The sequence below is a fragment of the Phalangium opilio genome, unplaced genomic scaffold (genome assembly GCF_054372755.1).
Source record: "Phalangium opilio isolate 3A_F unplaced genomic scaffold, DU_Popi_V2 ptg000105l_1, whole genome shotgun sequence".
NCBI classification, from domain to species: Eukaryota; Metazoa; Arthropoda; class Arachnida; order Opiliones; family Phalangiidae; genus Phalangium; species Phalangium opilio.
The window spans coordinates 5,229,357-5,252,990 of record NW_028324207.1 but is presented as its reverse complement, the minus strand read 5'-3'; the positions used below and the strand labels follow the sequence as shown (position 1 = coordinate 5,252,990).

The following is a 23,634-nucleotide window of genomic DNA, read 5'->3' as shown; positions in this document are numbered from 1 at the left end:
CTTAAGCAAGTAGTCCACTTAGCCTTGCGAAACCGTATAGTTATCGTTTTAAGTTCGTAAATCATCCGAAAGAGGGCGCCCATTACCTAACAGGGTTGGCAAAAATTGAGTTTTTTTTAAAAAAAACAAAAGTTGTGTTTTTTATTGTTTAAAACACGATTTGTTGTTTTAAACTGTTTTTTAAACAAGTAGAAAAAAACAGTAAAAAACACCAAAAAAACCTAGTTTTAAACATGTTTAAAATCACTCTTGCAGATCTAATAGTCTATATATTATACATCGCGGCTCTCCATTTAAGCCACTACTCCCGCTAGCGCAAGGCGCTTATTTTCACAGCCTGCTTGATTAAACAAAATGGTCTTGGTTTGGACCAAGACAGAAAAAACAAACGATGAGAGTGACGTTTGTCAATTGACTGAAGATCCGACATTGCGATTTTTCTTTATTTATATTAATTTATTCCTTAATCACAATTTAATTCAATCAACTTATTTAATTGTTAATCGATTTATTCCCTCCAAATTAATTGAAAAATAACATATTTGAGCTTTTTCAAGAACAAATTAGATTTTCCGAAATTATTTTATGATATTAATTATTTTGAAGGGAGTGCGTGTTAAGCGACCAATACAGAATATGTGAAATATTCTACTGACTGTTTAAAAAGAGCAAGAGCTCCTTAAATTTAGAATTTCAAGGTGTAAGAAATTGTCCGTGTGGAATTAGAACCAGGGACCACTTGAACCCAAAGCGAGTATCATACAGCTTGACCAACAGACCACGAAAACGTATTGAGAAAAAAAACACGAAAAGACGAAATCAAGAGCTCCTAAAATTTAGAATTTGAAGGTGTAAGAAAGGGTCCTTGCCAGGGTTGGCAAAAATGTGGTAAAAAAAGTTGTGTTTTTAATGTTTAAAACACGATTTAAAATTAGATTTTCCGAAAACATTTTATCATGAAATTAATTTATTAAAAGGGGTACGTGTTGAGGGATCTATTTTGAATATTTGAAATGTTCTACTGACTGTTTAAAAAGAGCAAGAGATCTTTTCAAAACGAAAATGTAATTTTTAATAGCGCATACAAAATGAGGGTGATGGGTAAAATTGTTCATTTAACCCCAAATGTCCAAATGCTTGATTTCTTTTCTGGCCACTATTAAGGAATTTTCGCTTCCATACTGCAGAGTTTCTTGGTCAGAACTCATACATTTGAAACTTCACCACCCCTTTCTACTTTGTAGGTGCTTCATGTTTTCCGTTTACGGATTAAGCGTATTAATTTTAGAACTGACAAGGGCCTGGCTTTAAATATTACGCGTACTCACTTTAGAACAGTAAAATGTACCAACAGCGTAGAAAAACGTTGTTCCTTTACCTTAGGTAGACGACAAAATAAGTTATTCCAAATCAAATTATTGAATATCAGTCTTCAATACAGATTGGTAACGGATAAATACACTGGAAGGGTTTCCAAACAATTAAACACTCATATGAAACAGTTAAATTATTGCAAGGTTTTGACTGAAGCTTATTATTTCTATTATTTAATATTTTCGCTCATTTTCAAATAAAACGAGTTAAAAATATTCGAAATTCCTCTCCATAAAAAACATGTTTTAAACTGTTTGTTTAAAACGTTTTAAACAAATTAATGTTTTTTTTTCATGGCTGTTTAAAACAAGTTTTAAACCAAAGTTTAAAACAATTTGTTTAAAACTTGCCAACCCTGTTACCTAAGTCCGAAAGCATCGTTTAAGAAACGTTATCAGATGGCGTTCTGTTCGTATTTGGATACGTGACGTTACGTTAACGATACGGTTTCACAAGGCTTAGTGGACTACTTGCTTTACATGGAAAACCGGTTCGAAGCGATTCAAAACGGTTCCAAAGTTAAGTGTGAACAAAACTGTTACTCGAGAAGCGGTTTCTTGAAGTTCCTTCGCGAACAAACTTAAAGCGGCTTTGGAAGCTAGTTTCTAGTTTTTTGGGGTATTTCATATGGGATGAGACTAGTATGAAAGGTATTTTCACCGGCCTTAGCAGACAACACCAACGAAAAGATAAGCAGACAGCACTAACAGGAGCGTCTTAAGGTGTGAATCGAGGCTGTTGAAATCGCTTCGAACTAGCAATAAAGACTGTTTTCAAAACTAGTTGGGCAAACGAGTTGTCAGCCGACTCTTGTGCAAGTGTGAACATAGCTTAAGAAGAATATGCTGACACGTAGATAGTCAAGACAAAATCTCAAACTCCTTTTCGTATCCGTGAAGTGTAGAATGCCTTTTCAACAAAATATTCCACAGTTCCCTACAGTTTATTTTTAACTTTCTATTTCTTTTCTAACCGAAATCAGTAGAGTCTAAAAGCATTTTTCTTAGAAAGAGCCTGAAGTACTAAAATGAGTAAGCCTGATTTGATTACGTACTAAGACAAACATCGAGTCACTAATGAAACTTTTTAGTTGACGGGAACGTCCTAGTTTAATAATTTTTAAAGGTTTTCAGTTTTCGCAAAGGTATAATATTCAAATTTTTGGTTGCAACGACTTGCCCGTGAAGAAAACACGGTTCACTATCAAATAGTTCTCCGGTTTATTATTCTACGTTAGATAGTGATATTAAAGTAACTACAGCCCAAGTTTACCCTAAGAATATTAAACACGGATGGACTGGAATGGAGATAGGGCGTATGGTTCTATTAGGGCAGCGCCTCTCTAGCGCCACGCCGTGACCAATATTGAAATGTTTTCGACTCAAACCATAGCCATAACATGATCTAAGGGTCGAAACGTTTCGGGACTCTGCCACTAGGGGCGATAACAGGCGATTCCATTGGAAGAACAGTCCATCTGTGTTTAATGGTCTTAGGTATACAGCGCTCACATCCTTCGTTGGCTAAAACAGAGTAATAACAATGAATTTTATGGTGAATCAAAAAATTGCGAAATTTTTACACAAGTGGCGCTAGTTAAGTTAAGAAGCAAACCTGGTTAGGTTGGCCATGTTTTTTTAATTGTATACAATTCCCTTTAAATAAGAAGACCGCCCCGGCAGGCCATGTTATAGCTACTGAGTTCGTGTTGCAGTATTCCTTAGTTCAGTCAGAAGCGTATGTATTCCAAGCCTTGCCCAATTCAAATCCCAACCTAGACTCAAAACATATTTTCTATAAATTTTAATCGACTACTCAAGTTATAAGCCAACCAGGCAGCAGCAATCGGGCTAATAGTTTCATCGCATCCTTCCTATACAATTTGGCAGCCTAAAACGCTACAATAAAAGATATATGGATGGTAGAGAAAGAAATCCCGTCATTTAAATCAGATGTCGCCAAAAAAAGAAATACCGTTTGAACTTTCGAAAGAAAACGTCAGTGGTTTCTGCTTTCATTCGTGATGCGCCGCGGAATTCCAAAGAATATATTTCTACGGTTTGCTTAGTGGTAAAGAAGAAATTCAGATAAGAAGAAAAAAAAGTGAGATTTTTATAACGCGCGCGTGTGACTGGCTCGGTTTGCGGATAGCCTGAATTTTTTTTGTCACAGTCCAGGAATGAAAAATGCATGTCATTTAGAAATGTCGCGAAACGCAATCTGCTTATCTCGTAGTGAGTTTGTCGCTTCGAAAGATTTTGTAAAAACGTGAAAAACGGAACGCGATTTCTTATTTTTTTACAATTTTAAAGTCAGTTCCTGTAAAAGAAGGTTTTTTTCCGTGGCTATTTGCGCGGGAGCCGAGAGTTGTACGCGGCGGGTACGGACGGCTTTGCGAAATCGCCAGCTATTAATCACGCGCGAAATAAGGTCAGCTCGTATTAAGGCGAGCCCCCTTATACCATACGGGAGTCACTGAGGTATAGGCTAGAGGGGACTTTTGCGGCCACCTATAAATCGCCACACGATGGGGGTAGAGGAGTAAACTGGTCGGGGGTTGGCAACGCACTCTGGCCCCTGAAGAGAACCAAGACAAGCACGTGCTATACAAATGAGTCGTTGGTGCTAAACAGGGCTCTTACCTGTTTATCGGGACTGGAAACTGAAGACGAAAAGAAATTCTGTTTTACACTTTAAAGTAAATATTATTTGACCAGAAAATCAATATTTTATAGCTTTAAATGGTTTCTAGCTAAAGTTCCATATTTTGCCATTGTTAGAATTAACTTTCATACCACCCTAATCCCGAAACATTAGTTATATCGAGGGGAGTGGACATTTGAGAACTCAGGTGTACAATATGTCTTGAACTCAATGTACTGTCAAAGCTGAACTGTGAGTCCCGAAGGCTTTGAACTCAATGCACTGTTAAAGCTGAACTCTTTTGAACTCAGGTTTACACAGACATCCAGAGCGTCTACCCCCTCGAGTTATATACGCCCTCTAGACAGTTCTTAATGTGCTTGGAACCCTAAATTGAAACCAAGGCTAATCGACATCCCACAAAGCACGTGGAGTTACGTAAAACTGCTCTATACCAAATTTTCCAGAAAACATTGAGAGCATTGCAGTGACGAGTCTTTTGCTATGTCATACAATAGAAGACCTATTCTAGTCCACTTCTTCTAGAGTCCTTGTAAGGACCATGTCCGCCTATTTGTAAAGGTGAGACGAGAAGGTGAAATTTTTAGATACCCATGGACCTCTCTCTGGATTAGGTTACTCGAAGGTGTAGGCGGCTATCTATATTCGAGTCGAAACGTGCTAATCTCCACTTTGAAATACAGCCTGACGACTACTACCACTATATTTGAATAAATCCAATTTATGAGCCTTGTAATAATTTCCAACACTCCCTTCATCTAAAACTTAAAGGTAAAGCCTCCATAGTGTTATCTATTTAACTACCAAGCAATAGAAATCGACTATAGCTTTACTGTTGCTAAAACATTAAGCGAAGAGTAAACCAAGGAGTGCATTATTGCAAGGAGACGCCAGTGTTTGTTTAAATCTCGCGAGTTTAATGCTTTTCAGTTAACCCACAGTTCTTTATTGGAGAAATATTACAGAGATGCTAAAAGCATTTATTTGTAAAAATACTACTTATAATGGATTTTCATCTCGTGTTTTGAACATGGCATCACACTTTAGAGAAAATATTACTTTTGGCCGGTTTGTATGTGAGACTCTCTTCTCTTGGCGCATGGGCAACATTTCAAACTCACCACTAAGGATTCTCTAGGGAGCGTTACCTTCTTTACCTCACGTGACCTAGCCGACTCACGTGGTATGTTTGGTGACCAGCTTTTGGGCCAAGATGCAAATCCATGTGTAGTATACGTATATATAGAACCATGCTAGAAAGTTTTCTTAAATGAGAAAACGTCCTATATGTAAACAAATAGTTAATAGGTCAACAAATAAACTATTTTTTTTACTGAAATGACACCAAGTTTACTTTTGAACATAAATAACAATTTATGCAAAGATAACTTTACTTAAGGCACTTAGAAACCGTTTTGAATGTTTTCGCGTGGCTATACCATTTTTAAATAGTAATTGCAGATATCTTTGATTTAAATGAAAAGTTACATGTCTACATTTTCGAAACGGTTTCAATGTTTCTAATGTTGTTATTGGAAACAAAAGTTTATTTTTTTATTAAATTCAAAAAGGTTGGTTCCAAAATGAAACTTCGTTCTCATTGGTGAATTTTATGTGAATGGACGAACGATCTTTGGATTGATATTTCTTTTACGTAAACAGTGTAAAGCTAGGACTTCATTTTGAAAATCTGAGTTTATCAAAACTACTATTATGTTTTTTTCGAAGATGGAGGGCATTTTACTCACTAGGGGCGCTACAGTCTGAAACGTTTTCTTAAATCTAAGTTCACTATGCTAAATTCCTCATAGAAGTAAATCCATGGTAGGTGACACATACTTTGAAAATTATATTTGATGCTATTGGACTAATTTTAAAGCTTGAGACTTATCCTTTAAAATGTATCCAAGCATCCGGTGCATAACTCAGAAAGGGCTGGCGATTCCGGATCGTAAAACTTTACGCATTAGGTAATACTGAAGATTGATTTTAACGAACTTAGAGAGTCATTTTATAACCACGCACGCCTGAAGTTGAACAAATTGCGCTTATGCAAAAACGGTACAAACTGCTCGGGGTTTTCAGAAATTCATTTTTCATTAATAATATATTATCTTTTTTTTATATTTTGGAAAATTAAGCTAAATTTAGTTTTCAGCGTAGGAGCATCGTACGCACTTGGATTTGGAGGTTAAAATTATTGCCGTCACATTTAAGTGCACATTAGTTTGCCTGAATATTATTTTAGGTTTAAATTTTTCTTAGTGATATGCCACTTGTGAATTTCCATTTTACTTCGCTCCGGAGATCGGTTTTAAAACGATTTGTTTTGCGCTAAGAAAAAGTGGTATCATTTTTCACGTGCTAAAGCGAAATATAACCAAAAGTATATAGATATAAAAACAAAAAGTGAACTTCGTTGAAACGTTTTCTTACCGTGTAATATGAGAAGCCCTCTTTTCTCCCAGAATAGTGTCGCACCTCCTCTGCGGATACTTCCCTTCCCGACCGTGGCACAGGGAACAAGCCGTGAATAGACCACTAAAAATGAACGTTTGAATCGACAACATCATGTACCTCTTTCTATAAGCGTATGACATCAATAACGTCTTCCCTCGTTGGTTAGTTTCTGTGGGCGGTTTGAGTGGAGCGTAGTTTGCTTCTCAGTTTATACAGTATGTCGTCTACAGCTTAAGGCGGGGAATTGTTAAGGAAGTGTTCTTTTGTTTTTATGTCTATACACTTTTGATATAACCTTGAGATACAATGCAATATCAAACATCTGGTGTTCTTACATATTGAATTATTATATTTTTAATTGGGGGTGCGCCTGTATTTGGGAAATTGGAGATAATTTAGCATATTTTAAATCGACGGACGAGTCAAATTATAAATCTTTGAAAGAATTATACTTGTTTTCTGATGACAAATTCTTAAATAATCGAAAATAATTTAATCTGGAAATATTTATAATTGGAGAAGTGATTCTGAATCTTTACGAATTTAATTCTAATTGTTTCCTTTAATTAAAAATCACAATTTCTTTTCATTTCTTTACAATTTCATCACAAAATTAATTTTTAAACTATGTATTAACAGAATTTTTTTCTATTGAGTTCGTTTTAGGGTTTAGACAGAAAATCATGAAAATCTGGAATACTTCAACACACTTAATGAAAAAATTATTTTTTTATTCAGTTTGTTTTAGGGTTTAGAGTTTTTAGTCATACAAATACATTTAAATCTTTATAGCTTTGTTTATTTACAATTTTACAATAAGTTTCTTGAGTTCACAATTTTCGACTAGAATCCAGGCCTACCCTGTCTCGAAATAAACTCACGCGATCTTTTACGATCATCCTCATAATACAGAAACCCAAGGAAGATAAAAAAAAATAAAACCAATACGATTCCAACCGATAAAGTTTATAAAAGCTTTCTCTTTTGGATTTTCCTCTAAAACCGAAAACCCGAAAAGCGGGCGAATCCAGTAATAAAACTTAAGAGTTAAAATGAAAGAAAAGGCTGCTGCGATCTTCGATAAGATCATTTCAACCAAGCGCGAAATATTTTTATGACCAACCCGCTTGTCCTTCGCACTTTGAAGCGGAACAGTTAAAGTCACTTTTCTTCATTTCTCCCAAAACTTAAAGCAGCAAAACAGTGGATGAAATAAAGTGTCCGAAACTGTGTTGACATCTGTTGTTTTCAATTCCCTTACCCATCGTAATTTTAGAGAGAGAAGACAAGTTAGCTTATATATATATATTTTCATTTTGGGGAAAAAAAAACCAGGGTGACCGGTTGGTTTATTTGAACTTACAGCCCCCTGAGAAAAAGCATTAGATTACGTTCAAAAACACTGTAGAGTCCTCGTGGTGAGGGTTTAGAGGTAATAATCCGACGTTTAAAGGTAGCAAAGATATCCCCTATTTATACAGTCTGTAAATTTTTAATTTTAAAAAAGCGTATGCTAATTTTATTTTAATTTAAAAATATCTTAATATAAAACATTATCCAAAATTTTTTAAGAGAAGTTGAAGTTATTTAAATATAAGGATTAATAATTAAATTGGAGGAAAACCTTTTATTTAGATTCTACCTCAAATTTCGTAGAATAAAAATGAAGAAATTCTTTGCGGTAATTTTAAAAAATTAGATCACAATCGCAAAATAAATATCATAAATAGATAATTTTTTATGCCTGGAGACGTATGGATTAACTATGGAGACTTTATTCGAAAATAACCTATTTATAATTGAAACCAGAATTAGTTATAACCAATGTTGAAAATACTGGTGGTGGTATTTACATAGTTTGCCCCCACATTGACGTCGTCAATCACGATCTTGGAAAAATTACATTTGTATATTATTACAATGATAGATTTTACTTATAACGACTCTATCAAATTTATAAAATTTCACATGGCTTATTTGAGGTACGACTTTCACGTTAAAGGTCAAATTTTCTACCTGTTTTTGCATAAAGTACAAGATTTTGAGACTTGCCCTTTATAAACTGTTCATTGGTGGTGCTCTTTACGTAGTTTGCGCCCAGAATGACGTGATCAATTGCAACCTTAAAAAAATTATTAAAAAGATAGATTTTACTTAAAACGACTCAATCAAATTTATAAAATTTCACACGCCTTATTTGAGAAACGATTTTCACGTAAGGGATCAAATTTTCAACCTGTTTTTGCATTTTAAAGTACAAGATTTTGAGACTTGCCCTTTATAAACTGTTCACTCGCACAACCAAGCTATCTTGAATAAATAAGAACCAAGGATAAAGAGATAACCCTAATCGAATTTATTAGAAAATCGCCTTCTATAGCCTTTGCATCAATTCGTCGGTTCCACATGGTAAGTTTGGAGGATTTATGGGCAACGTTGAAATTATAGGAAAGGGCGGTTTCCTAGGGAAGTAAGAAAAGAACGAGAGAAAAAAAGTCTAAATTTGTATAATAAAAACGAGTTAACGCCAAAAAAGGCCATTGCTTATTGATAGGCGGGTAATAAGAGCTTGGCGTATTCAGGGAGCGACTTAATGACGCTACTTTTCTCTGCCGATCGTTTTCTCAGGGACGCTTGGAAGCTGAGGAGCGCAAAAAAGGAATAAAAAGTGGTAAGGAGAGACGGTTGCGGATAAACACTATCGCTAGCCCATGTAAAATGTCGAGCGGTTACACAGAAAGCAAAGACTATGGAAAACATACGCTTTATAGACGAACTAACCCGCTTTCAAAGGGATTTTTCATTGAAGGTAGGCTTAATGCAATTGCAGTTAGGTGATATTTCATATTTGATTTGAGGTGGACCACAAGTTTATAATATATTTTCCTTAAGTATAACACTTCTTATACTTCGTAATGCCAGAGAGCTAGTTCGAGAACACTCGGTTTTACAGGAGTTCCATCTTCCTATTTAATCCGTACTAAGCCTTTGAAAGTGCCTTAGCAGGCGTCACTTTACTTGAATCTATGACGTTTTGCCTACGTCACTTCATGAGAATCTCTTAGTAATCAGTGAAAAACTAATGGAACACCCCGTATGAACTTATGGTGGACTTATTGACACATTGAAGCATAATAGAATGTGAGTTCATGAGATCATACTGTATACTTCTGCTTTAGCGTTTGCATTCCCAGATTTCAGTCTCAAAATCGTCCAGTTGTGTTATTCTCTCTTTTTCAACGAAAGGTGAAAAGCTTCGTTTGCGAATGTACACGAGCACTTCCCTCTTTACCAAAGAGTGTTCCGTATTCACATATTCATAATATGCTCTTCGTCTCCATCTCTAAAACCGAATAGCTGATTTAAGTGCATGTTATAAAATATGGGAAGCTAAGATGTGCGAATACGCAACGAAGTCTCGGCAATTATAATGAAATAATTTTAAATATTTTTTGTTCAAAAATCACGCTGTGATTGAAATTCTATACCATAAAAAACCATAAAAATATAAGTGGAAGCCCTTCTAGAAAGCATTGATTCAAAGAGTCTACAGCAGATAGGACTATTTAATTATTATTTTGAGGTAAATTTATTGTTTATAAATGTAAGGGTCATATTAAAGGCTTACAATTTCTAGCGTCAAGGATCCTGTCTATTTGGGTGTAAGCACTCTATAGTCTTTCATTGGAAGTAAGGGTTGGGTAACTGAGGGTATTCCTCTAAATAATAGGTCCTAGGCTATCCTCCTGGGAAGCGAAACTAAAGTAGGCAATCCCAAATTGCGCATCGTCGAAGAGATTTCTCGCCCTCTAAGAAGAGCTCTGGCCAAAAACCCACCGATTTACTGTTTCTGTTAGGAATGACTGGTGCTATAGGTAAAGTGTTGCGGGAAGGGAACGAAAAGATCCCTTCTAGGGTAGATCGAACCGCGAAAATGCTCTACATGGCGGTTAAGGTATAAGATTGACCTTAATGGGACCAGAATTGATGGCTTTATCGGTTTGGGGAAGAAGTCGATGGCGGTTGACGTGGGATGGATTCAAGCCCGAAACTTTAAATCTTTAAATAGAAATCTACGGTGAAGATTTTTTCGTTTTACGAATTTATGTAAGACGAAAAAATCTGTTTGTCTAAAGTAAACTTTGAAATATTTCAAAGCGTAAGTAATAACAATTTTTATAGTAAATAAGAAATTAGGTAGATAAATATGGATATGTTATAAAGAGTAAAATCAAGCAGGGTTACGTTTGGAGTGGATATGAAGTGTTGTAAAAACTGTGGGTATTAAACCACCGGGTATTTTAATATTGAAAGAAAAATGAAAATTTTGTAAAATTACTGTCATTCGAATAATTATTTTAATAACTCATAGAAATAGCACTGTGTGTTTACCTGAGTGTATATACGAGGGTATTCGAAAATATCAAATTTCCCAAACTATAAAATGGTCAGCAAAAGTTCATATCATGTTGATAAAGAATACGTAATTTTGGGGGTTTTATGTCTCGTCAGCTCAAGGATTTGCAATCCGAGCACAGTGAGCATATACATTTCATTTATATGTCAACCTTGTTCGAGTGACATCATAAGCATATCAAACCACCCGTAAGCGTGAATTCACAATATGACCACGGGTAATCACCATATTGTACAAGGGCGCCAGAGAGAATTTTGAGGTTCTACGCCACCTAGAGGAAAAACGAAGCAACTCTCTCTTTCCCCTACCACCTTATAACCCGGAAATCTAAGCAGTCGTCTGCTTCTGCAATAAATGGCAGCGGTAATCGGTTTAGTACGGGCTTTTAAGACTTAAGTTGTTTGTTTAAGATTTGGAACAGCAAATTATCTCGAATTTTTAAAGAAAATGGGAAAAACTCTTAGTGTACACAGTAAAACTGGTTTCTTATGAATAGGATAAGTACAAAAGATAAAAGTGTAGGTTGCCGCATGCCTTTATTACGCGAACTTCAAAATCCACGTTTTAGCCCCACTAGCAGACGACAATGTTTGTTATGATTACAAGTATTAATAGAGGTAGAGCTTATAATAGGTAAGAATAAGATATATATTAATCCTTGTATTTATTCCCAAGCTTCCGGTAGCATCCCTTGCGCGATTTGAATAAAGTTTCCCTTTTGTGCCACCAGGAAGAATTGTCTCCCGAGTTTTACTTAGACAATGCCTGTGGCTAATTTCCCGCCGATTCACGCTTACGAGTAGTTTGATATGCTTATGGTGACATTGATATATAAGAAAAATAACAGGTTCTTAATTTTGCATCTACATGTACCTAGCTTGAAACTGTGCTGTGAAATTTTGAGAATCCTGAGCTCTCCTGGCTTTTGCTCAAACTGCGGTTTTTGTATCGCCAAAGCACACTCCATTTCTATCAAATATGAATGGTTCATAAGGAACATGGCTGGGTTGACGTCGTGTAATTACCTTTTGCATCAACATATATTAACAAAACTTGATAAAAGGGTGCTACATCTTGAAATATAGAACATATTTAATGTTTCTAAAACTATCCGAATAATGATTAAGCTATTAGTAATCGTAATTTCCGAAATAATAGAGAATGGATAATATGTTATAAATATAATATTGGCGTCGAACTTTTCAAAGCAGCGAAGTGAAAGCTTAAGAGAGTTTGGTCTTCGCTTTGATCAAACAACCATCAGTTATTTATACATACGCTGTGCTTAATCCTAAATCAATCGGGAGTTTGTAAACGAGCTTTATTCCCTTAAGTATGAAAACGGCTCTAACCCGTATTATTGGATATTCGCTTAGAATTCCATAGTAAAAATGCTATAGCGGACGTATCATAGGCGCAGTTATTATGGCTCATGTTGATGCCCGAATTGTTGAATCCTGCATTCTAAATCCGATTAAACAGATGACGAGCGAATGGATGTTAGCTTAGGTATTCGAGCTGGGAACTTGTTTATCGAAGCGTCCAATCGGGACGGTATTTAACGCAAAATCGAACTTAATCGAGGTAATTAGACGGGATACAAACAAGCATTATAATTTGATCTCCAGCAACGATATGTGTTGATTCCGGAAATTTGATTAAGTAACAGAGAGTCGTTTTAAAAATTGTGAAGGCGATTAGCATACAAAGGTCATGTAGTTAAAATTCAGTAAAGAGCCGCGCTATTAAGTTTTGAACAATAAAAGGTTTCAACAATTGTTGACACCTTTGAATATTAGCAGAAGTTTCAATGTTAAAATCTAGGATGAAAGGGTTAAGAGCAGCAAAACGCGACAACTTTAAAATTATATTATATTATTTATAAATTGAAAGAACGAGTCTCAATTATTTAGAAAATATATTTACCTTTATTACTAAAACCAATTTTACAATCTCACTTAATATCCTTTGGCCTTTTCTCTGAATCTTCATCACACTTATCTTTCGAGTTCCAAGTTTTATTATTATGAAGAGAATTAACATTTATCGTAACCAGATAATCCAGATTAACCTGCAATTAAATACAATTTTGGATTTTGAATACTATTTACAAAGTGTATATCTGATTGAAACTTCAGATTTTATCCGAAGTCCTCGTGCATATTAAGTCCTACACCGAGTAACTGCAGAAAACTCGAACTAAATTCTTGATACATTCATCTTGTTAAATAACTAGAACCCCATTGTTAGGTTAAAGTACATTACAGTAATGTAAATTAACGTTTTGGTGAAAATTGCTTCTCATTTCAGATTTTCAACGGATCATTTCCGGTATCTAACTTCCAGGTATCCTGGATAAGGCGGAAAGATCTTCACGTACTAACAGTGGGTAAATTCAGCTACACAAACGACCAGAGGTTCCAAGTCATTCACATGGACGGTTCCGACGACTGGACGCTACAAATCAAATACGCTCAAAGAAGCGACGCCGGTGTTTACGAATGCCAAGTCAGCACGGTGCCCAAGATGAGCCATTTCGTCACTCTTAACGTTATAGGTAAAAGCTAACGAGATCTTTTTTCTTCCATACATTAAAATTTAAAAATTGAAACTCCAATTAAAATGCATCCGTGAAGCCACTCTCAATTTTACCTGTGGAATATATGATATTTAGTATGATTAAGTTTATAAGATATGTCCTAAACTTCGTAATGCTAGAGAGTTACTGAAAACTAATTCGACAACGACAAGCTAGAATTTTTACTACACTCTATTTTGCAGTCCATCTTCCTATTTAGTCGGTTCTAAGCCTTTGAAAGCGTCTTACTAGGCCTTGCTTTACGAGAACCTATGACGTTTCACCTACTCCACGTCATGACAAGCTCTCAGTAACCAGTGACAAATTTATGAAACAAATCTTATGAACTTAAGCTAAAATCAAGTATAAAAGCGTCATAAACACATATGCTGTTCCTATTTCTTCCGCGGTATAAACCTAAGTTTTAGAGACCCAATTTTCACTTATGTACAACATAAAAGTGATTTTTATCTATATGAAAATCTTTCGCACGCCCATGATACTTGCTTCGCGACCTCTGTTCAAGAACCACTGTCCTCGAACAATCGGTAGCTATCAAACTCAATAACGAAATGGAAATTCGATTCACAGCGCCATAGAAAAAAACGAAATATCTCTCTGTAAGTGCGCATCCTGACTCGTCGTGATTTGTGATTGCTTTCCGAAGCAACACGGCCACTACTAAAATATAGGTCACCATGTAGTTTTTTTCTCCCTGGCCTTTCTCTCCTTCGGGTCTTCTGGCATATTTTCATTGATTGCCTGCGCCGTACGGCATATGGAAGCTATTTCCTAGTTATAAGCAGAAAGCGAAAAAGTAAAACAAACAAGAATAAGAGGAAACTGCATGGGCAGGTGAATCCTGGCTGGTCCTCTGAAAGAAGTGGAAAAGGGAGACCCGAATCAAAGGGTATATAGAGATGGAGAAACGCTAGAGAGCGAGTGCGTGAATTTACGGGGAAATTGCGTGTTTGGGCCTTGGCTGAAGATGCTGTACGGCTAGCTATGGGATGAAACCGTTCTCTATTAGCGAGGAGAAGGGGGAAAGGGATGAGGATGAGCGCATTGCGTCTATGTCGAAGAATATAGAACCAACACATCCAACTATTTTACAGGGGACTTAATCGAGTTATGTTCAGCCTAGTATAATTCACCTCTATCTTTGCCTTTATTGGTTCCACAATTGCCGAATGGAGTGTGCTAGAAAGCCACTCGTAGTACGTAACGTATTTGGTGATAAACCTCTGAATAGTGTTCAGGGTTCGTAAGATTTATGGCTTATACCATTCGGCATGTATACCTTGGTTCCGTAAACCTGTAAATATTTATTATTTACGAAAGCAACGCTATTATTCGTAGGATCCCTTAGAATTTAAAGAATATTCTAGGAAAACTCTTACAAGACTTTTTATTATATTATTTTTATGTTAGAAATGTGTAAAATACATTATCTTTAATGAAAGGTACTGGCTACTTTTGGAGACAATTTCATTGCGTCCATTTTCTTCCCAATGAATAAATTGTTCGCAAATTTGAAATTTAGTTTCAAATCTAATGTCCTGCCTTGAGAAATAAAACGAGACGATTTCGGTGTAACATTTGCATTTAGATATTTTTCTAATCCAAGAGCGTTTCTGTAGCAGATTGTAGGTCTTTCATTCTTGTTCAGAATCCAAAGAGGACTTAAACTATCTTTTTAGACTAAAGCTTAGCATAGTAGATGCAGAACAACTGAATCTTCAATCTATCTTAAAAATACTCATTTTCAGTTCATTTGAAACCATCATTTCGCCAAAGTTTCATTCAACATGAAAGTATCCAGGTGCTTTCAAAGAATAAAGCAAATCTTATTTACTTATTCAGCACAATATTGCTTGATCTGACAGCGTTGAAATGACATAACAACTTACATTTCCTGCTAACCTAGTTACACATCCTGATCTTAACCTCAATTACTAGCCCCGCATTCCATCGCCCCTATAGCATTCCACTGTTTAAGGTAAAACTGACGAACTATATGGTATAAAACCTTCGACCTTCGACTTAACCATACCAAGTAAATTGCAAAGTCTGTTTCGTAAGAGGAAGTGTAAGAGACGGGAATAAAAAAAACATATTCGAGAAGCCGGGCACAGTGTCATTGCGCCACTATCCATCAGAAGAGTAACCAGCTGTCTGTACTTGGGGGAAATTCGGTTTCCTATTGCAAGAAGAGGTGCATGCATAGCTCGAGTTTTCTCTTTTATTTTCATAAGGCTTTACGTCCAAACGAGGAAAAAGGGGTGAAAACCTACAGTACGTATAGAACAGAAAACAAAACATCATATTCCTACATTTCTGGCTGGCGGGCGCTGAGGATGGACAAAGCGTCTTTTCTCTCGACACCCCTCTTTATACTCCTCCCAAGTCATTAGCCCGACGAAGAAATTTCGTTTCTCGCCACAACTTTTCCTCTCATCTAACTCCTTTCAACTTCCTAGGTTTATCCATCCACTTCTACGGTATACATCTACCTCTTTGCGAGGGACGCGTGATGTTCGCAAACCCCAATTTTCCTATCTCGTATCTTAAAACGTTGCCCCGCTTGCGTTAGATGCACTAGAAAACCGCATTTTCCGAGAGATAACGAGAAAGAGCTTTTCTGGAGACACTGTTCCCTACATAAGAAAAATAAGAAGTATAATAGTAATAAGTGTGACATTCCACACAATGCCATTTTGCTTCACTGCTTTTCAAATATTTCCTGGACGATGAACTATCGTAAAATAGAGTTCAAGACTTTCTCTACAGGTCTTTCCCGTAATGACATAGGAAAAGTTAAACAGCCCAGGAGACGGGCCGCCATGTTAGACTAGTTACTTCGCGCCTAGAAGCACAGCAAGTGGCAATGTGAGTCGACTAGCCTCTCGCATGTAGCGAACGCCATCTCCATCTGGCGATGGTTCCTGGTGGTGAGGAGGCCCTTTCCCTATGCTTTGGTTTCTCAGTATGTGTTTAATGGAATGGTTTGTTAGGTAAGGATAACATATATAACGAAATGAAATGAGAATCGTAGTACTATTATTGAAGAATTTTGAACCAGAAAACGTTTTTAAAAACCAGGATCAATCAATACAGACAAAGCTTTAGAGATCTTGCGCACAGTTGCGACAGACAATGGTTCACACCTTTTTTGTCCCTATTTTGGATTTCTGGGGTTTACGTACATTTAATACTTAGTAAATCACAAAATAAAGCAATAGATAAAAGCCAACGTGAAAAGATAGAATCTCTCAAAGGTCAATTCACTAATTTTAACAAACCGGAATTTCGGAAAATATTTAACGTGACTAGCCAAGCTTCCAATATCTTGAAGTTTTTTTAGATGAAACTCTTTGCATCATCCTTGTGTCTAATGTGTTACTTTTGGTTAGAGCTCTGAGCTAAGACACAAACGTCCGGGTTCTCATCATTCAACTTTTCCCTATCTTTCCTCTCTTACTCAAATTGCCAATCTTCTCATTTCAAATGCCGAATAAAAAGAAGTTTATAAAACTATAGGAAAAGCCTTTATCGAAAGTGAAATAATCTACTACAAGAAAAGACCTATCCGGATTGTTGGAAAATCCGCGTTGAAGGATTTCCATTTACAAGTTAGGGAATGATAAAAGCTGCAGTCTATATCTTAGAAATAAATTAGAACAATTTTTATTTTTCTTAAAAGAAGCTATAGTGTTTTACAATAAAATTATGAGGGCTTTTGCACCTATCCATTCTTGAACTCGACGTGTAATTAAGAGGTACTATAACATAAAATGAATTTGCAGAAACTTTATTTATTTTCATTTTCAAATCACTGAAAACAAATTCTAATATTTTTGCTAAGATAGTTCCATTTTTATTAAACTCAAAATAATATGTTATTTTATTTAATATTACAAGCATATAAGCGAATATTATGACAACGATAAGTAATCACACGAATAAAAGTTACGAATTCTCGTTTCAGCATTAATTCCAACACAGTCTAACCTAACCTACATATATAGTAAAAAAACTCCTAACAGAAGATGGAAAATTGACCCTTATTACATGGCCCGGGAAAAATAGAGTTCAACCTGATTGAATTAGAAAAAAGCTGGAATATCGCGTGGTGTACTTTCTTCGACGACCAATCCAGAAATTATGCGGACTGTCCCCTGATTAGCAATTACGTGAGTTTTTCAACGTCTGCAGAATCTCTGGCCTTTCACGTAACTCAGCGTGTTGTTCGTTAAAATCCAGAAACGGTTGTACACGAAAAAATGGTGCTTAACCTAAGCACCAAGTTTTGTTTTAGGATTATGTCCTGTAGACTATACCCTCACTCGACCGCTATCCGTTACCTTATACATAGGTGTTCTCGAGGAAGGTTGTAGCTTTTATACTATCAGAAATTTTCAACTAACAATTTTATAATTTTTATTTCTTTAGTGAGAGGTCTAACTTACAAAGTATGTTATATGTTTTACTTTAATTATGTAAATTTACAATATTTTGTCGAAAAAAATCAGAAGAATTTAATGATAATTAAACAATTCTAATTAAACCGTTTGAGCTAAGTCAATTTTCTCAACCATGGGGGAGCGGCGATTGATATCATGGCAGCTGTTTTAGAATAAGCCCGAAAAGAAATTGGGCTAATTCTTAAACACGTTTTTTGGCTTCTCTGATTGACAACCTCAGTTTGGCGAACTTTATTATGGATACACGCCTAAAGAGATCATTGACATTTCAAACTGAACTTGAAGATTTGTTTGATAGACAAAGTTACAGAAGCGTAATTTTGTTGACCATCCCTAGAAAAAAAAAGAAGAAGACGATATTTCTAAGAAACAATCGGAAATTAACCCAGCAACTATATGAAAGCGAGCTGCTAAAGAAAAAAGACTGATGTACGGTTGTCCAATATACGACTAGCGGATAGATAAATAGGCGAAGAACATTGAGCTCCAGGAATAGAGAGAGAGCGAGAGAGAAAAGGGACTCGTGTTTTTCTTATTTTGTCAGGATCGAGGTCGTTAACGTTTTCCCCGATCATATGGTTATCTCTTCATCTTCTCTTATCCGCCCTTTCGGAAAAGGCGCCGTTACTGGAGCTCCGGAGGAATCGTGTTGCGGGTTTGACCTCTTTCCCGCCTTGGCCCCACGACGCCGAAAAAGGCTTTTCGTTATAACGCCAACCGGGGGAGGGCTACGGCCTTTATGGCCCTGTTTGCGAGTCCGTTTAATCGATAACTGCAATTAGTTTAGGAGCAGAAAGCCGCCTCATCAGCGGTCGCGATGTCGACTTTATTCCTATCTCTTACCCTTATCCGCATTCCAAAAACCCTATCGAGTGAGCCGAGCATACACTTTTTATCTTTAGTTCCTTATAAAGAGAATTATAGCGTATGACTTCATTGCTTTTTCTTGTCCTTTTTTTAACCCTTTCCGTTTTTTTTTTTATTTCTTCTTTCTTCCGTCTTCGAATTGGCAGTCAGCAAGGCAACGATAGTGGGCCGTCCCGCTCTGTACATCAACGCCGGAAGCACGTTGAACTTGACGTGCGTCGTGACGGAGGCGGCCGTGCCACCGGACTACGTCTTCTGGTATCACAATGGCAAAGTGATCAACTACGACGAACCAAGGGGAATCAGGGTGGAGACGACCAAGGTCCCGCAAACGACTAGTAAACTGATTATTCATCAAACTAATATGGCGGACAGCGGCAACTACAGCTGCCTTCCCGCCAACGCCAACCCGGCTTACATTTCGGTACACGTTCTAAATGGTAAGAGATTGCCCACGATCCTATTGATGGAATTACTAAACATTTGCAGGCCTGTTTCAATTAGGGGTTATTCAACTAACTAGAAATGTTACAATATTGAATTTTTCTATTAACTGCATCGCTAAATCAAGAGTAAATCAAACAGTGTATTTTTTACGTACCATCAGCTAGCGCGAACAAATTGTGCAGCAGGCAGAGAAATTAGAGCTAAAGATGATTCTGACCATTAAACACAGATACGGCGCGTGCTTCTTTCAGAGCAGTGCCTCTCTAGCGTCATGCCCTGACCAATATTGAAAGTTTTTTTCTCAAACCATAGACAAAACATGATCTATGAGTCGAAACGTTTCGAGACTCTGCCACTAAGGGGCCCGACAGTCAATCCCATTAGAAGAGCGGGGGTTTTAGCTTATCATTCCATTCTTAGGTTAGGCTCCAATGGGTTATTCGGGTACGGTGAGTAATTCGTGGTCACTCAAGAAATACGTGCCATGTATAGTAGGAAGATTCAAAACCTTATTACGACCTTTGTCCGTATTGCAAACTTCTACGTTTGACATACTCTAGGCCCATAGTCTAAAAATATAAATTTCTTTCATACTATACACGTAATTGCAGAAGTATCTGGTACTATATATGCAACATTATAAAATATTATAATAGCTTGTAAGGAGATACTAAATGAAATATGCATTATCAAAAAAGCAAATAAATTCTAGTGTGAGCTAAAACTTGATTATCTATACGTCGGCCAAATAGGGAAATTCATTTAATGCTCATCATAGTTTATTCAATGTAGAGAGAAAAATAAGAGTAGATTTAGTGCAATAGACCACCCTTACAAAAATTCGTAGTTAAACATTTAAATTCATAGCCGAGTTGTTAATGAGGAAATAACTATTAGGCTATTTTTTAACAACGGATTAAATGTTAATTGAGAAGAAAAGGCATTAAACACAATAATCGTCACTATTCCAGTATAATACTTAATTATAAATGAGGGATATTAGCATTTATGGATGCTATATTGCCAATTAGTGATTATTCTAGTACAATAATTGAAGATTTATCGGGAATTATCAGTATAAAATAGTACACGTTTCGAACTTGAGATAAACTTAATAAATTTATGTGAAAGGATCCTTGGTTCTCTGCTCTTTAGGCTGTAAAAGTTTTTAAAATACATGAACCATACCACGGACATTGGATGTTGGCTTGTAGTGTTCGTTTCCCCTTTGACTGACTCATAACAGCACATTAAAAATTAACTGTTAGCCGACATTTCTAAAAGCAACCGTAACTGTTAGAGCGTTAGAGCGTGGCACGAAAACTCTTCGGTTTGTTTGACATTCTGTCACCAACGTGTTCAAGGTTATGTCTTCCAAAGATGAAAATCTATTTCACGCTTAACATGCACGGGTTATCATGTTTTACGGTGTCGTTGACAGCAACGAAACCTTATTGTAGAAGATTGTTTGATATTTCGCAGGAAGAAAACATTTGAAGATAATGAGAAAAGTGAAGGGATTTAAATTTAGATTGTGAAAAATTTTAAATTATAACATTTATGTTGACAATGTTATGACTGCTGGTTTATTTTTCTCTTTTCTTTCTCTCATATTGTTTCAGGGCAACATCCGGCAGCCATTTCCGGCAAGCACACTGACTCGTCATCCACACTAATTTTTCCGAATTTCACGTCGACTCTTTTAGTGGCAATAATTGTGGCCACGTTTGGCAGCGCGGCGCGTTACCGGTGACCCCATCAATCTATCCCGTCAATCAAAGTGTAAAAAGACACCAAGAAAACAAAGTTAAATCGACAAAAGAATAAGATGAAAAACTAAGTACTAATTTTGCCCGAAGACTACAGAGTATCAAGAAATAAACGAGACCAATCAGTGAACGGGGTGAAACGTATAAACCATCTCTTTTTTCTGTTGCCTTTTTTACTTCACTAATAACGCGAAACGGTGTTTCGAGAACCAACCCCAAGGCGTTTTGTTTATTCGAATATCCATGTATTAAAAAGTGAAAACAGAATATATTAAACAACAAACAAAAATGGTATTTTTTTGAAACTAAGATAACAATTTTTCCTTCCGCATGACGGGACGGTTTGCGGTGTCGCGTATTGATTCCTGTAGTAATGACTTCATAAAATGCGCAAGGAAAAAACAGACGCGCATTTTCTAATCAATGGAAATTATTTGAAAAACAGGAACCACGCCGAGTGACATGTTCATACTTCAAATTGCAATACGAACCAAATCAATAAAATGTGTTTAATAAAAACCTAACCCCGACGGTCTTTAAACCCATACTCCAATGACGTGTGGTTTTTTTCACTAAAATGATTAAGTGTGCGGGATTATTGTGTTAACCCAAAGGAACTTTTAAAACTGCGCGTTACAAAACACTTTAAAAACGGGTTGATCTGAATTTTCATTACCGAATTTTTTCTTCAAAAATCGAGTGTTCCGGTTTTTTGAGCAGTGACATCTCTCGATAAAGACCCTCAATGGTAAATACCAAAAACACAAAAATGAAAAAAATTATAAAAACTATGAAAAAATAACTCTTAATACGACGTAAGACGATTATTTTAGTTAATAATAAAATATTAACATATAATTCCTTTATACCCCCATATCCTCGCCGTTATCTCCAGATCCCCAAATATGAAACAGACGATAAGCATCGTAAACTATTTATATTAAAATCTTCCTCCGTAAATAATCGGTCGAGAAAAATAAAAAAAAAGACTTAATTTGGAAATTTCGCTCAAATGTGAGATTTTAAGGGGGTAAATATATTCACAACATATATCCAAAAAAAAATAAGACAATTATTTCCATATGAACCGCGAGTAAACAGCTTCCAAAGTAAATAATGTAAAAAAGTGCGTAAAGTAAGTTTATTTAAAACAGAATAACGAAGCCACTCCCCTCTTTTTAAATTTAATTATAACCGTTTTACATTTAATGGAATGGGTTTTGTTAAAAATATATCTTTCAATGTTGAAGAGTTTTAAAATAATTATTTTAAAAAATAAAAATGAACCGAAAATAATTATTTAGAAAATAAAAATGAACCGAAAATAATTATTTCAAAAAATAAAAATGAACCGAAAATAATTATTTCAAAAAATAAAAATGAACCGAAAATAATTATTTCAAAAAATAAAAATGAACCGAAAATAATTATTTCAAAAAATAAAAGTGAACCGAAAATAATTTGCGGCTATGGAACCACGCAAAGAAATTACGGGCTGTGTTTGAAATAAAAGTTTTTGAAGCTCTTCAACAAGAGGGAACATTTAGGAGACCTATTCCTTTAAATTAATTTCGGGAAGTACAGAAATAAACCCGGGATTAGAACACTAAAATATGACTGTATATTTGCAAATAAAAATTGGACTTTTTTCAGTTAGACGACTTGGTACTTTTTTTTAGTCACGTGAAGTGGTCGGCCCCTTTATCATATCCGACATTTCAGATTCTCCTGCCCCCCGATATATTTGAGATATTTAAAAATGATTAAAACACATAAATAACGTAAAAGAAATTATAATGGAATCAGTTTAAAAAAATATATAGTCCACGAAAAGAATAAAAAATAATAAATATTGCCGTAACTGGTTTACATAAATTTGATTACCAATGTATAAAAAATTATATATACCAGGTAGATTTCTGTAAAATGACGAAACAAAATTAACAAAGGCAAAGAAGAAAATAACCAAGTGTAAGAAGTTAATAAAATACACGATATTTAAAATAATATTGGTTGTTTTCTTTGACTGAAAGCATGATTAAATTATTATATCTACAAAATTTGCAAAAGACAGAGTAGCATGAGTTATTGCGTTAACTGTAATGTTATTCTTGCTTACGATGGTTTTTCAATCTGTTCTCCTAAGTCTCTTCATCTTGCCTTTGGATTGGTGTGGTGGATTAAGGCGAACCTTTGTCTGGCAGTGATGTTTCCAGGTGTGTGGTAAAAGTTACCACAAGTTCATAAGATGTTCCATAAATTTGTCACTGCCTGATATGAAGTGACGTTGGTGAAACGACTTAGAGTCTCGTGGGGCGCTTTCAAAGGCTATCTACAGACTAAGTAGGAACATGGACTGGAAAACCGAGTGTAGACAATTCTCGCGTCGTTTTCGCATTAACTCTCAGTAAGTCTCCAGTATTACGAAATAAAGGTAGTGTCATAATTATGGAACATAGCTTATAAACTTATGAGTTACTTATTCATGTGCACAATGGAGTAAGTATAGAAGCTTACATCACTCAACCAATGATCACCACTCCAGAAAATAAGAAGACCCTTTACTATTAAGCA

The 23,634-nt window shown here is 35.8% G+C and overlaps 1 protein-coding gene across 1 annotated transcript in view; it reads left to right on the top strand.

Moving 5' to 3' along the window:
• The window catches only part of LOC149627457 (uncharacterized), a 232,942-nt gene extending 209,875 nt beyond the window's left edge, over positions 1-23,067 (top strand). The window contains exons 3-5 of the mRNA XM_089852150.1: positions 13,226-13,472; positions 18,991-19,284; positions 20,914-23,067. Of these exons, the coding sequence (XP_089708276.1) occupies positions 13,226-13,472; positions 18,991-19,284; positions 20,914-21,044 (672 nt within the window). The 3' untranslated portion in view covers positions 21,045-23,067. The remainder of the gene's footprint in view (positions 1-13,225; positions 13,473-18,990; positions 19,285-20,913) is intronic.
• Positions 23,068-23,634: the final 567 nt, after the last annotated feature.